The sequence below is a fragment of the Trichomycterus rosablanca genome, chromosome 5 (genome assembly GCF_030014385.1).
Source record: "Trichomycterus rosablanca isolate fTriRos1 chromosome 5, fTriRos1.hap1, whole genome shotgun sequence".
Classification (NCBI taxonomy): domain Eukaryota; kingdom Metazoa; phylum Chordata; class Actinopteri; order Siluriformes; family Trichomycteridae; genus Trichomycterus; species Trichomycterus rosablanca.
In genome coordinates this window covers 19,894,443-19,910,964 of record NC_085992.1, presented here as the reverse complement: position 1 = coordinate 19,910,964, position 16,522 = coordinate 19,894,443, and the positions used below count along the sequence as shown (strand labels likewise).

The 16,522-nt window shown below is 37.2% G+C and overlaps 1 protein-coding gene across 1 annotated transcript in view; it reads right to left on the bottom strand.

Annotated features, from left to right (window-relative positions):
- LOC134314383 (guanine nucleotide-binding protein G(I)/G(S)/G(O) subunit gamma-4) overlaps positions 1-16,189 on the bottom strand; it is a 44,908-nt gene extending 28,719 nt beyond the window's left edge. The window contains exons 1-2 of the mRNA XM_062994965.1: positions 16,106-16,189; positions 11,249-11,356 (exon numbers count right to left, since the gene is read on the bottom strand). Of these exons, the coding sequence (XP_062851035.1) occupies positions 11,249-11,347 (99 nt within the window). The 5' untranslated portion in view covers positions 11,348-11,356; positions 16,106-16,189. The remainder of the gene's footprint in view (positions 1-11,248; positions 11,357-16,105) is intronic.
- Between the last annotated feature and the right edge of the window lie 333 nt (positions 16,190-16,522).

Below are 16,522 nucleotides of genomic sequence, written 5' to 3'. Positions count from 1 at the left end.
TTAATTATGTCAATACAGACACATTTTATTTATAAACCGGTTATATTTAATGATAAGCCCAAATTGAAAACCTTCCAACTTCTAAAAAATGATATCGAGCAACAAATGAAATGAAGAAGAAATGAGTCTTTACATTCTTTTGAAGAACACTAAACTCTTGTGCATCATATTATTGAGCTAACAAAGTTTGCCAACTGTTTTGTAGGCAGAACAGTATGAGTGAATGTTTATACATTTCCCTTCTTGAGTTTGAGGTGTAAATATGTTATTTCACTTTTTTTTGTTTTCTTTTTTTTTTTGTTAATCTTACAGTTACAATCATGTATTTCACCATAATCTTTTTTATTTCAAGCAAGATTCTAGATATGATAAACTTATTTAGTTAAAAACAATAGATGATACTTTACAAAGTCCGAATTACAAGATCAGTCAGTCTTGTTAATTACTAACTATACATAATTATATGAACAATACATTTTTAAAGTTTATTTGTTCACCGACATCCGCTCTAGCAATTTGCATGTCTTCAGTAGCAATCAGTTTGCATGATCACAAAGTGACCTTATCTGACGAATATGGCCTGTCTTTCTTGACTGTATTGTTCTTTGGTTTTATTGCATACGGCAGTTTGTAAAATGGTTTGTATTTAGTTGCAGCGAGAACTTATAGCTTTATCGGTTGATGTAAAAACATTTAAATAATTATTTAAGACATTTAAACTTAAAGGCCTTTCTTCTACAACATTCTGTGTCAATTCTGTAATACTATGGATGATTATAAATCTAAGTTTTTAATATTTATAAACAATAATAATAACCAAGTGCAATGGACTTAACAAAAAACTTCACAGCATTATTGATAACCTAGTATATGTAGTAAACAATAATTAACTAGAATAATTAAACAACATATGTGATGCATGTACTGAGTTAAGAGTTTTGTCACTTTAAAAAGTGATCCTGTGTGACTTTTCATACTTTGGATTGTACTACTGCTGTGTTGTGAAGAATATGTTAAAAGTATAACTGTGCCAGCATTAATGTTTCTCATTTTGATGTAAGCAGGAAAATGTGTGCTCTTATGTTAAAGGAATAAATTATAACCTTATATTATGTACCATTCTATAGCATTAGTGATTACAATGGACAAGAATCTTAAATCATTCCTGTACCAACAAAAGAACAAAAACAACAAAAAACAATGACTTATGTAAATGTTTTACCTACCCTGCCACCTCATTAGCATCACTCATCACACCTTCTTACAACATGATTAGACCCAAACAAATATGTTGATAACCACAGGTGAAATTTATGGCTGCATCGCTTTAAGAAAGTGTTGTTGGGAATAAAACCTTGTGTGAAACTACTTAATGATTAACATAATATTATTTTTACACAAAACGCTGTGCAAATGTGTAGCAAGCTAACTACTTTAATGCAAAAACAGCAAGTAAAAGCATCTTAAATACTATAATAATAATATTAAATAACTCTATTTATATAACTTTTTCACAAACTCAGCGATACTTATGATAGGTATAACGAAGAAGAGGAAAACATAAAAATCAGTAAAAGATGGATGAAGAAAAGTAATGAGCTGTAAAGAAGAAAGTTTTTAGTTGATCTTTGAAGAAAGAGATGGAAGAGCAGAACAGAAATTGTGGGAGAGAGTGGGCTCCAGAGTTTAAATGCAGTAGATCTGAAGGACGGATGCACCATCCACATTCGAACAAAGACTGGAAAAGTTTTGGGGGCAACAAGCAAAATTTCAGTTGTATTTTAAGTTGTAATTGTTTTAAGTGTAATTGGTGGTTTAGCAATACAGCTATAGGTGTATTATAAAGTTATACATGTGTTATACATGTATAAAAATTTATTTGGTATCATTTTGGGATTAAGTATTTATCTAGTGTGTAGTTCTATAGGTTAATAAGCTAATAAGAAAATGTATGTGGAACCTTTATCCACATTGTATAAAACTAAATTTGACAGCACGATCACTTGCTAAATCCCAGAACCTGTAGAGGAGGTAGAAGATAGGAGGTTGATAGCCAAGCTGTCATCCATCCTGGACATCACCACACATCCACTACATGAGGAGACCTACCAAGCTCCTTCAGTACCAGACTTCTCCGCCCCCCTGTGTAAGAAGGAGCACTACCGCAGTTCCTTCATTCCAGCAGCCATCAGGACAACAGTAATAATATATAATAATCTCACTCATACCCAATCTTACATGTTCATGGTGTAATAACAAGTGCAATATGTAATTTATTTACAATAAGTGCAATAACCTAATATTCTCCTTGGGAGTGACAAGGATAGATAAGGTTAGGAATGAGATAATCAGAGGTACAGCACAGGTTAAACAACTAGGAGATAAAGTTAGAGAGGCCAGACTGAGATGGTTTGGACATGTCCAGAGGAGGGACAGTGGGTATATTGGTAGAAGGATGTTAGATATGCAGCTGCCCAGGAAAAAGACAAAGAGGAAGACCAAAGAGGAGGTATATGGATGCAGTTAGAGAGGACATGGAAGTAGTTGGGGTGAGGACAGAGGACGTAGTGGACAGAGTGAGATGGAGGAGGATGACTCGCTGTGGCAACCCCTGAAAAGGGAAAAGCCAAAAGAAGAAGAAGAAGTGCAATAACATAATATATTATGTATATTTCTAATGTATATATTATTGTTAGATATTTTTTAGAGTAAATAATTACACACTATGTGTGCAATATTTTAATATTTCTTTCCATTTTTTTCCTGTCTTCATACTGCTGTAACACGTTAATTTCCCTAAGGGGATCAATAAAGTCTTATCTTATCTTAATATATTTTGCCATTCACAAAATAAAATCTCTTGCTGAAAAAATGTCTTCAGTCTTAGGAAAATGTAGCTTTAGAGTCTTAGGAAAGGTGGCTATACGTTTAATGTAAAAAAAAAAAAGCAACACTATACCTTAAACTAGACTTATTTGTGATGGTATGTGTGTGTGTGTGTGTGTGTGTGTGTTTATGCTTGTTGTGTTGGCCTGTGAAGAATAACTAAGTATCTCATTTATTTGTTTTATTATACATTTAATTTTAAATATAATTTTATATTTAGTTAGCATTAATCAAATGATGTTGTAAATCGCTTTTGTGTCTGAGTAGTGGTGGAGTGATGCGAGAGGTGTAAGTGAATGTGGTTGATGTTTCTTTTAACAGTCAAAACAGGTATACCAGGATACTCTTTGTTCAACCCACAAACGTCATAAGCCCGAGAATCAAATAGGTTAATTTTAACTTCCTTAAAGTGGTCGCAATACCGGCTGCCATAAGCATTGACATATCTCTTCTTTCTTGGATCAAAAATCAAATTTGTTTCATGAACACTAGAACTAACAGAAAAATATCTAAAAACATTGACCAGTCTGTGTGACATAGGTGTCATAAACCTTTGGAGGCATGTTTGTGTTCACCATTTGTGGGGTGGGGTGTACATCTGTAAGTCTTTTGTAGTAAAGATAAACCCCGGGCCTGTCTGCCGGCCTGACTGTTGTTATAAACCCTTAAACATTAACATATATAGATACATTGTTCCTAATTGACCTTTTGATGTTAAAGACCTAGGGGAGCCCTAGCCAGATAAACCCTTGAGGTGTGGGGTGTGTGTGTGTGTGTGTGTGTGTGTGTGTGTGTGTGTGTGTGTGTGTGTTTATGCTTGTTGTGTTGGCCTGTGAAGAAAAACTAAGTATCTCATTTATTTAAAATATAATTTTATATATAGTTAGTATTAATCAAATGATGTTTGCTTTAAGACACCAACTTAAATCGCTTTTGTGTCTGAGTAGTGTGGAGTGTGTGTGTGTGTGTGTGTGTGTGTGTGTGTGTGTGTGTGTGTGTGTGTGTGTGTGTGTGTGTGGATGGGGGTGCTGGGGTGTGGGGTGAGTGGGGTGGGAGAGGTGGGATGGGATGGGAGAGGTGGGATGGGATGGGAGAGGTGGGATGGGATGGGAGAGGTGGGTGGGTGGGTGGGTTGGGGTCTGTGGTGTTGGCCTGTGAAGAAAAACTAAGTATCTCATTTACTGTATTATTATACATTTAATTTTAAATATAATTTTATATTTAGTTAGCATTAATCAAATGATGTTTGCTTTAAGACACCAACTTAAATCGCTTTTGTGTCTGAGTAGTGTGGAGTGTGTGTGTGTGTGTGTGTGTGGGATGGGGGGTGTGCTGGGGTGTGGGGTGAGTGGGGTGGGAGAGGTAGGTGGGATGGGAGAGGGAGAGGTGGGCGGGTGGGATGGGAGAGGTGGGCGGGTGGGTGTTCCATACCTATGGCAGTCAACATGACCTGTCAATCAAACTACCCAGTCACTCACATTGGGGGTCATAAATCAAGGTCATAAATCATATTTTGACAGATAGTGTATGATACTTACTACTGGTGTGTGTGAGAGAGTATGATAGTGTGTGTGAGAGAGTATGATAGTGTGTGTGGAGATAGTATGATGGTGTGTGTGAGAGAGTATGATGGTGTGTGTGAGAGAGTATGATAGTGTGTGTGAGAGAGTATGATGGTGTGTGTGAGAGAATTCAACTCAGAATTATGGCCTACACGGCCTCTCATAGCTTTATCCTCTTCAATGCTTCGCAACTGTATTACCGTAAAACGGGGTTTAGGCGCACAGTAAAAGTTGTAGCGCAGATAGTGTGACCACGGATGGATCTTAAAAAAAAGTTTACAAATCCGTGTGTACGGATTACTAAACCGAGGGTACGGATTACTAAACCGTGCGTACGGTTTACTTTACCGAGGGTACGGATTACTAAACCATGCGTACGGTTTACTAAACCGAGGGTGCGGATTACTAAACCGTGCGTACGGTTTACTAAACCGAGGGTACGGATTTTGCTCTTCACATATTTTTTTTCTTAGTGACCCCTAAGGGTCTCCGTACAAACATGCCAACTCTGATGATGATAATGTAGGGGAGGAGTACTAACTAAGCACACCCACACATGCAAAATGGCCAATATGAATGCAGTGCATTTTTGATGACCAATGACAAACAGAAAACTATGAATGCTCAAATCCCCCCCCCCCCTTTTAGCGCTTCAATTTGCATTGTGCTTCCTCTCTGTCTATGCCGAACCCTGCCCTAACCATGGAGATCGAAGCTAACCCATATCCCCTGGGCAGCAGCCGGATGCATTTTTGCCACCCACACATTGATGAGTTTGGTGCCACCTAGCGTTGCATGCGGAGAGACACACCCTAAGGGCACTCCAGTGGTGTATAAAGTCCATACTTGAGTGAAAGTACAATTATCTTACCAGAAATTTACTTTGATATAAGTAAAAGTCACCTTTTAGAATATTACTTGAGTAAAAGTCTAAAAGTATCTGATGTTTAATGTACTTAAGTATCAAAAGTAATTTGATATTAAATGTACTTAAGTATTAAAAGTAAAAAGTAAAAGTAAATGCTGTTAGTATAAATGGTCATTTTAAATATAAAGATTGTTCTTTTAAGCCACCTTAACTTTCTTTTTTAATCACCTTAACAATTAACCTGTTTTCTTCCTTTCATCTGAACATGATTTGTGCCAATTCATGATCATAATCAACTGTTGACATGACCTGTTTGAAATCATGACATTATTTAGTTGTTTTTTTTAACTTATTACTAGCCCTAAATGTTCCTGTTCCAACGTTTTTAGAATGTGAGTCGATGTAAATGTAAGAAACACTGCATCTATTTTATTTGCATTTTACTGTCCCATTTTTTTTATTTGGGTAGTATATTTCAATAACAAAAAAATAATTTTGGCATAATTAATTTAAAGCAAAACTCAGGAGAGTTTAACAAAACGTGTGGCACTTTTATCCCTTTAATGATCTGTTCAACCATTAATTTAAATCAAAATATTTGAGTAAAATAAGCTATACTTAAATAATCTTTTTTGGGCTGTATCTACTCACTGAATGGCATGTGTTAAACTAAAAAAATATTGGTATTCTTACTTTAAGAAAACACCATTTCTAACTTGAAGCCAACAGCTTAAAAATCATTAATAATAAGTTGGATAAGTTGAGTTCTTGTTGAGATGATTAAAGGGTTAAAGATGTGCTGCATGTTCCTCAGCACCATGAATCTCTCTTCTGCCGGTGTAATACAGAAGTTATCTGAGGAAATACTTGTCCGTAGGTGAGTTTTTAAAAATAATGGACGTGTCTTCATGAGTTTTGCAGTCAATGAATTCCAAACAAATTTAATGATTTATAAAACGTTTTATTTTTGGTTCGAATGTAATCCGTAAAAATGGTAGGTAGATATCTGAACAATGTTAATGCTAATAATATTTAAAAAACGCTGATGCTGCAGCTTTACTTTGTTAATCATTGTTAACTTACATCAGTGAGTTGGACGGGGAACTTCTAAAATGTCCATATTTGTGTGTCTTTGGGTGAACGGCGCACTTTTAGAAAACTCTGATGGCTTTTAGAGAACGTTTGCACATGCACATTAATGTGTTTAACCACCGTCTAACTCACAAGCGCAGATTCACCAAACCAGCGTGCAGTCCGTCACACATCTCACATCATTTAACTTTCATTTTGTAGTAACGAGTAACGAATTTACATACTGCGAATGTAACAGAGTAAAAGTACACAATTTTTTTAGAAAATGTAGTGGAGTAAAAGTGAAAGTTGCTGAAAATTCTTATACTCCAGTAAAGTACAAATACTTCAAAAAACTACTTAAGTACTGTAACGAAGTATTACTACTTTGTTACTATACACCACTGGGGCACTCTCCCTCATATCTGTGCAGGCGCCTCTAATCAGCCGGCAGAGGTCGTAATCGCTGCGCCATCTGAGCGGCTCCTAAAATTTTTGTTTTTGTTTTTATTGGATGGGCAGATGATTCCTCTGGGTAGGCAGTTCTTAACTCAGTCAGTTCTTAACCCATTTCTGTCCATCCATAGACGTGCCAATTCACATGCTTATTGTGGAATATTTCAAAAAATTGTAACAATAAACTTCTATCAATATTTTATCGCTACACTCTTATTTGTCCCAGCTTTTGCCACCCTCCCAAGTTTTTAAGTGTGTTGCAGGTACCAAATTCAACATTTTATTTGGTCAGCCAAAATATTAAAAGTAATTTCTTTGTAATTTTGTTAGTAATTTTGTATGAACAATGAAGATATCTAAGTAGCACTTTACATTACAGATCTGGGTAATGATTTGGTAATATTGGGGTAAGTCATATTTATTCATAAACTGAATGTCAATTTCCTAGCTGTTACATAATAATACTTCAGTTATTGTAGCTATAAAAACCTGCAATAAAACAATAATAAAAATTTACAGATTCTTCTTTCAACTGCAATTTACAAAAAGTACCTTTCTGGAAATGGCGTATGTACTAAGTAAGTATATTGGCAAGTAAGACTTTTTAAATGTTTGATTTCTTGTCTTTTAATTATTATTCATTATTTCATATTTACAATGAAATTTATGTTTAAGTTCTGTAGTTTTTACAATATCTGCTCCCTCCAGTGTCTGCCAGCAAACTCTAACACCCATGATTCAAGCAGAGTCTGACCTCACAATCACAGGTCCACCTTCCACTTTTCTGATCTGAACTTGTATATTGGTGTTCCATTTTAAATGTAAAGAAAATATAAACAGGTCATATAAAGATATATGTAGTGTGGTTTTTGTCTTATTTTTGAGCCTTTTGTCATATTTGTGCTATATAATTTATGTATTTGTTTATTTATTTAAAAATTTAAAAATGTCATGTTTTACACACTTTGGTTACATTTATGACAGGACAAGTAATTACTGTTTACACAAGTTTCATTAGTTCAAGTCTTTAATGTCAAACACAGTCATGGACAATTTTGTACCTCCAATTTACCTCACACTTGCATGTCTTTGGACTGTGGGAGGGAAATGGAGCTCCCAAAGGAACCCCCATGCAGACATGGAGAGAACATGCAAACTCCACTCAAAAAAGACCCTGGACCTGGGAATCGAATCCAGGACCTTCTTGCTGTGAGGCAACAGTGCTACCCACCGAGCTTACCAGAAAGCTTACCAGACCTTGACCTGTGCCACATTTGGAAACTCTGTCCACTTCCTCATCCACCTCATCTCTTTATATAAGCAAAAGCTAAAAACCACAAAGCCTGCGAGGAAGTCAGTGAGAATTTGGTCTCTTGATGCCATAGATAATTTGAGGGAATTTCTGGACTCAACTAACTTGGACTCCTTCAAATCTGCAAACAGCAACCTGAATGTCTATGCAGATGCAGTCACCTCATACATAAGCATCTGTGAGGAAACTTGCATTCCATCAAAGACTATCTATGCACATAACAACAACAAACTTAGAAAACTACGCACAGACAAGGAAATGGCTTTAAAAGTTGGGTGCGTGATGCATAAAAAAAGCAAAGTATGCAGTGAACAAAGGAATTAAAGCTGCCAGACACAAATACAAGAAAAACTGTAACAGAAATTATTTTCAAATGTCTTTAGTCTATAACAAACTACAAGCCCAAAGCTTCAAGCGCATCTATAGACCCCCTGCTGTCAAACCAGCGCAATAACTTTGATTCAAGCTTCCCTCCTCCCCAGTCAAGCTTCAGTCTGTCTGCTACACACTGTCTGCTGACTTTTTACACTTAACAACCATTTGTCCTCCCCTCCACAACATCTATAACCCCCTCCTTACCACCCCCATCAACAGCATGCAACAGCATGTCAGCTGTGTTCTCAAAAAAAAAAAAGATCAGGAAAGCTGCCGGTCCTAATGGAATCTCACCCACAAGACTTGGGCACTGTTCTGAACACTGTTCTTTTTTCTCCCATCTTCACCGATCTCCTTAATCAGTCCCTGACTATGTTTGCTGTTCCTGCATGTTTCAAGACCTCTGTCATCATTCCAGTATCTAAAAAGCAGACGATCTCCCACCTAAATGACTACAGACCCGGTACCCTAACATCTGTAGGCATGAAGTGTTTTGAGACTTCAAAACCTTAAAGTTATGATTGATGCTCTTCAGGACCCTCTCCAGTTTGGGTACAGAGCCAACAGGTCTGTAGATGATGAAGTAGGCTTTTTCCTATTTCCTGCAACACCTGGACGGCCCAAACACTTACGCCTGTGTGCTGTTTGTAGAACTCTGCTTTTAACAACATCATTCTTGACTACATGAGCTGTGGCAGCTCATTTTTCCCCCATCTGTTTGCTACTGGATCCACAACTTCTTGTCTAACAGAAAAAATTATGTAAAAATGGGTGACCACATTTTAACAACTTGGAGCTTAACACAAAAAATGATGGAGATGATCATCGACTTCCTCCTCACTGCCTCTACTGAAAATAAACAGCTCCATAGTCAGCAGAGTCCCACAAATTCTTGAGCACAACCATTCAACAGGATCTTAAATGGAATAGGCATGGCACTGCAGTTTCGAAGAAGGCCCAGCATTTCCTGTGACAGCTTAGGAAATTTAGCCTACCTCAAGCACTGCTCATTCAGTTCTACACTGCTATAATTAAGTCCGTCATAACATCTTCCATCACTGTCTGGTTCGGCTCTGCATCTCTGCACACCAAGCGTGAGCTACAGCATACAGTGCGATGTGCAGAGAAAATAATCGACTGTTAGCTTTCCACCCTAGAAGATCTTTACTTCTCTAAGATAAGGAACAGGGGAGGGAGGATTATGGCTGACCCCTCACACCCTGGTCACTCCCTTTTCCAGCGGTTTCCATCTCAGTGGAGACCAAGTGGGACAGCCCTAAAAAATCGGACCAACCACCTCCTCCACAGCTTCTTTCCCCAGGAGATCACTCTCCTAAACAAGGACGCTTCTCACATTCCTTTGCTTCATTCAACTGCACATGCACTTTATCACACATGCAGTACATACGTATGTATTCACTGTATATACTATGCCATAATTCTACTGTGTACATATGCACCTTAACTGTTTGAAGTACACATTTAATAGCCAGTTCAGTAATATCTCCATTGCACATTTTTTTACCTGACGTTTGTGTACTGTAATATCTCCATTACACACTTTTTTCTTTAAGTGTGAACTGCCTATTTGTGTCTCTATTCTATGTTTATATATAGTAAATATTATGTATTTATAATTAGGTCCAAAATGTGTTTTTTTCCTTTTAACTTTAATAAATGTACAGCTGCTCTTTAACAAGGGCCTTTATGGTCAGATAATCTTATTCCTTCACATTCAGCGTTAAGCCCTAAACAATAATAAGAACAAATTAAAAAACAGTTGTCACCTATAAATAAAAATCCCTTTATTTTTTAGTTTCTTTGATGTATTGTACAATCGTATCAGCACTTATTAGTAGTGTTTTTAACTTTAATTTGATTCACTTTAATTATTTGCTCCCATCAGTAGAAACCCAGCAGTAAGATGTCTTCTAGTGCTTGCTGAGCAATTTCCACCAAATGCAGTGCCATCACGGTGTTGACAAGAGCCTCTGTGTTAGTATGTGCACATGAAAATCAGACTTATTTTAACAAAACAGATGCACTCCTAAAAAGACCTAAAAACAAACCAATGCAAACCAATGCAAACCAATGCAAAAACATACACACAGAATAGTCACCAGACATTTTTGGTGATTTAAAAATCCAGGCCAGACGCATTTTTTAGGTCTCAAAAAGAGGACATGTCCGGGAAAAAGAGGACGTATGGTCACAAAAAACAAAACATGCCCCTACACTGTATGTCTAAATTGGCAGCTCAAGGTAAATAGTAGTCAGTACCCACCTGCTATGTGCAAGTATGTGCATGAGGAGGATTGATTAATTTGAAAGCAGAAACAATCTGTCTGTGAAGGGATCCTGCTTGTGAATAAACAAGTCATGCTTTTGACTATGGCACAAAAAGAACAAAACAGATTTTTTCTTTACAATGTTATTTTTAATAATCTAAACATTTTATTATATAAAATATACATAATTTTTTATTAATGCACCAATGCATGTACAAACACTGTTTTTCTGACCAGTCTTCAAAACTACTTTGCATATATTAGCTTACATTATGTTTATCTTAATTCAAAGGTTGTGAGATCTGACAATGACTAATCATTGGTAAATGTCAAAGTTATTTGGATAATGTTTGTGAAAAACATGCCATATTTTATCAGTTTTGTGTAAACATGTTTATAAACATGCATGAAGTTACACATGCACACAAACCTTTATTCTGTCCATGCAAGCTTCCATTTTGAGTTGTTCTACTGCTTTTCGAGCCTGGGAAATACTGGCCATGTTGTTATTGGCCATGCTGTCCTTCATGACTGTTACCTGCAGGACAACATAAAATATACAGTACTGAACAATAAACAAGAATATATTTGAAAAGAGCTTTTCTTAAAATGTTTTTTCTTTTATTCTTATTTATTTGAACTCTATTATGTTTTTTGTTTTGACTGTTGTAACACTCATGTAGCTCTGATTGTACAAACTGACATTTTGTAAAATGCAATAAAAATAAGAATCTGTGATTTGTTCATTCTCTTGAAACTTTATTTAATTTGACAAATGTACAGACAAAACATTTTCACATTTTGTAAATATTAACAAATTTAGAATTTGATGCTTGCAACACTCAAAAAATTTTAGGACAGAGGCATGCTTGCCACTGTGTTCACCACATCACCTCTACTATTAATTTACAGAATATCTGAGGTAAAAAAAAAAAATAAAATTACGTAACTAAAACACCAGTGTAAGGTTATTGTTTGTGAAAAGCATGTCACTGGTAATAGAAGGGATTAGAACATTTACCCAATATAGTGTAAAGCTTAATCTGGTCAGCTGTGTTTATTGAAACATTCATAATAAACAACTGCCAGTTTAGTTAGCCAATTAGAGAGCTAACTGCAGTAGTTTGGCTGGCTATTTGGCAGAGGGAAGCGCAGGTCAACAAGTTGTAGGTCTAGACAAACTACAGGTTCCAGGGCCTCATTATCTTATCAGCACTTATGCACTGCAGCTAGGGTTGTGAGACAACCAGTGGCACAGAAAACATTGCATAGGTTGAAGTATATTTGACATAAAATGTAAAGTCAGGACTATGTATACAAGCTACTGGATATTGATTTGTTTAATTTATTTTGCTAATTTTCGTGTGATACTGCCACCAACATCACAGGCCACGATTGGCAATGGTTATTTCCTGCCATTCAAGGCTGCAATTCTCTTTTCTCTTAGTAGAGGTCACATGGATTTGCTCAGATTAGTCTGTAGCCACATACAGTAGACCTACAGGGGTTGGACAATGAAACTGAAACACCTGTCATTTTAGTGTGGGAGGTTTCATGGCTAAATTGGACCAGTCTGGTGGCCAATCTTCATTAATTGCACATTGCACCAGTAAGAGCAGAGTGTGAAGGTTCAATTAGCAGGGTAAGAGCACAGTTTTGCTCAAAATATTGCAATGCACACAACATTATGGGTGACATACCAGAGTTCAAAAGAGGACAAATTGTTGGTGCACGTCTTGCTGGCGCATCTGTGACCAAGACAGCAAGTCTTTGTGATGTATCAAGAGCCACGGTATCCAGGGTAATGTCAGCATACCACCAAGAAGGACAAACCACATCCAACAGTATTAACTGTGGACGCAAGAGGAAGCTGTCTGAAAGGGATGTTCGGGTGCTAACCCGGATTGTATCCAAAAAACATAAAACCACGGCTGCCCAAATCACGGCAGAATTAAATGTGCACCTCAACTCTCCTGTTTCCACCAGAACTGTCCGTCGGGAGCTCCACAGGGTCAATATACACGGCCGGGCTGCTATAGCCAAACCTTTGGTCACTCGTGCCAATGCCAAACGTCGGTTTCAATGGTGCAAGGAGCGCAAATCTTGGGCTGTGGACAATATGAAACATGTATTGTTCTCTGATGAGTCCACCTTTACTGTTTTCCCCACATCCGGGAGAGTTACAGTGTGGAGAAGCCCCAAAGAAGCGTACCACCCAGACTGTTGCATGCCCAGAGTGAAGCATGGGGGTGGATCAGTGATGGTTTGGGCTGCCATATCATGGCATTCCCTTGGCCCAATACTTGTGCTAGATGGGCGCGTCACTGCCAAGGACTACCGAACCATTTTGGAGGACCATGTGCATCCAATGGTTCAAACATTGTATCCTGAAGGCGGTGCCGTGTATCAGGATGACAATGCACCAATACACACAGCAAGACTGGTGAAAGATTGGTTTGATGAACATGAAAGTGAAGTTGAACATCTCCCATGGCCTGCACAGTCACCAGATCTAAATATTATTGAGCCACTTTGGGGTGTTTTGGAGAAGCGCGTCAGGAAACGTTTTCCTCCACCAGCATCACGTAGTGACCTGGCCACTATCCTGCAAGAAGAATGGCTTAAAATCCCTCTGACCACTGTGCAGGACTTGTATATGTCATTTCCAAGACGAACTGACGCTGTATTGGCCGCAAAAGGACCATACTAATAAATTATTGTGGTCTAAAACCAGGTGTTTCAGTTTCATTGTCCAACCCCTGTATATCATACACTGTTTTCATGTTATAGTGCAGCCAGACCAATAAGTATTTTTTAATAACATTTGTTTTGAGAAAAAAAAAAGGCACCAGGCAGATTAATCAGCTGAATTAAAATGTAAAACATCATACTGATCAATAACAACTAAAAATCTATTTGTTTGAGAAATACAACGCCGCTGTATTGCAGTTTAAGCAATCTGATCACCAAACAAAACCAAAGAAAAAAGAGTTAATAAGGAACTCTAAGCTCACAAATGCACAGGAATTTATTTCAGACATACACAAGTCCTAAAACATAGCATTCAGTTCATTCATTCTTAGGAAACAAAGCTAGAACAAAACATAGTACATGACAACCAAAACACACACATACAGTCTAATGCTACTGCTGCTGACCTCCACTCCTGACCGAGGAGAGCCGTGACTAACGCCTCCTCCAAAATGTGTGCAGAAGCAGGCTGCTTCTCTTTACGTTTCATGGGGAACAGTATTGCATAGTCACGCAAATCTCCAATATCCCACATCTCTGTGCAGGTGCCTTTAAACAACCATCAGGGGTCATAATTGCCCAAAGGACAAGACAATCATTGTTTGTATAGGTGCCCGGCCTGCCGGTAGCAGAGCTGAGATTCGAACTTGCAAGTTCAAGATTTAAACTCTGGTGTGCTAGTCTGTTTTACCACTGTGCCACCCGAGCCTTAATGTGACATTTTTAATGTGATGTAATTTTTAATTTTTAATTCTTCATTCTTCACAATCTTCACAGTACAATTCAGTCCAATTCTCGAAATATTTTAATAATGCTATGGACTGTGTATCGCTTTGCAATTGTGTGTTGAGATGCAGTGTTTTGAACCCATTTGACTTTCTTTTATATCTAATTATGATACACCATAAAGATAAAAGTATATGGACACCTGGCCATTAGCTTGTTGGACATCTCATTTCAAAAACAAATGGTATTAACATACAATGATCTCTGTGTGATCAGCTATAAGAACAGCCATTTTTAAGCCATGAGAAGGCTTACAAGACTTTAAAGTATGTCTGAGGGAATTTGTGCCTTATCAGTCAAGTGAGCATTTGTCTGGGCACTGACGTTGGTCTAGAAAGCCTCAATTGATGTTCCAGTTAAGTCCAAAGCTGTTCAGTGGGGCAGAGTTCAGGACCATTAGAGTTTCTTTAAACCAAGCTTTTCACTGGTCTTTGAATCAAAATGTTTGTAAATGCCAAATAAACTAACTTTTGTTGTGACTGCATAATAGTTGAGCTTATTCAATTCTGTGGTCAAATTTTTTGTGGCCGAATTTTTACATTTAGCAGCATTTACTAGGTAACTACCTTGTTAAGTATGTGGTATTACCCTCAGTAAACTTTTGGCCACTTTTTGTTTTTTAACTGATGTTGCTTGTCCATGTTGGATGTATGCTGGCATGACTTTTAATATAGATTTCTCTCAAACGTATTACTATTCTAGTTTGACTCACATAGAGTATACGCTCACATTGAGTTATAAGTTCTTTTTTTTTAACAATTAACTTTGCATTATTTATTTTCAATGCTCTGATGCTCAATAAATAATTATTTTTCGTAATCAATATATCAGATATTTTACTTTTTTGGTGAAAAATATGTTAAAAGGACCTTCAGTTTTATAGTATAGCTGTATACTAATTTAAAGTACAGTTTCCCAATAATAGTGTTCTTTTAAACTTTGTATATTAAACTTTAATGTAATATGTTTTCTTGTTTAAAGTGTTTGTTTAAAGACAGGAATATTTAGTTCAGTCCTTCTTTAAATGCAGATATTTCACTCTATAAATCATTTTCCGAGTTCATTGGTGTTCGCCCGTTCATCAAAGCTATGATGGCATATAATAAGACACGTGTTTAATAAATGTTACCAAGCAGTCATGTAATTCTTAGTCTAAATAAATTAAACCTTTTTTCGATCAACGTATAGGGTTATCCCAAAAACAAAATTGAGCATATTACATCTTTACATGCTTAACAAAGATGTATTGTCAGAATTGTGCAGATATGTGAGGTGGGGCCAATTTTCTAAAACCCTTTCATGATATATAAATACTGGGCATTAAAACAGGTAAAATGTGTGAAATATCACTGAAAGAGACAAAAAATACACGTCGTGTGTGAGAACAAGTTTAAACCAATGCCATCATTTAAAATGTGCATTGCAGTTAAACGCATGTTTCGATTTTGCGTGCACGCTTGTTTTCTGCTCCGTGAATGGTAAAAATACATACGATGCTGACCCATTTGTTAATGTTGCGTCTAGAAATTATAGATTGATTATGCACTGCATTAGGTGATCTTGTGCGCTGTCTGGCTTTGTGCTTTTCCTTTTAAAACATACAAGACGTCAGGCAGTTGCTTCTAAATCGGCGTTCTGTGAAAACGACTAAAACATCTTCAGTTCTAGGACCTGGATTGAACACCTAGACTTTCACCTAGCCTTTGCAGCAATAATAAATAAACGCAGTAGCCTAATATAGTATACATACCCCAAATGTAACAATGATCGAAGTGTTCAGCACGCGAAAAACACGGTCGACTCCTCCTTAGCGCTCAGTCAATTTGGGCTTTACGACGCATGAAAAAACGTGGAATACCCAGCGGCGACCCTAGTCCCTGTTCCGTCTGCAGAGCAGATTCTTTATATGCATGAACGGACGAGTTTTCTCACAATTTGCGAAGTGGAATTATTAGTCTTTCAGATTTAGGGAGCTCTTTTTGTGTTGATGTTCTCCGAGACCGTCAGATGTATGGGGAACCTCTCGATGACGTAACACTGGACATATTAACAGTGGCACTAAGATGTTGTGATATGATGGTACTGTAGATAGCACTGCGCCTTTAAGGACAGCTTGAAGCTGTCAGTGGAGGCCTGCTGATTTTAATCATGTCTGATTTAAAGTAGA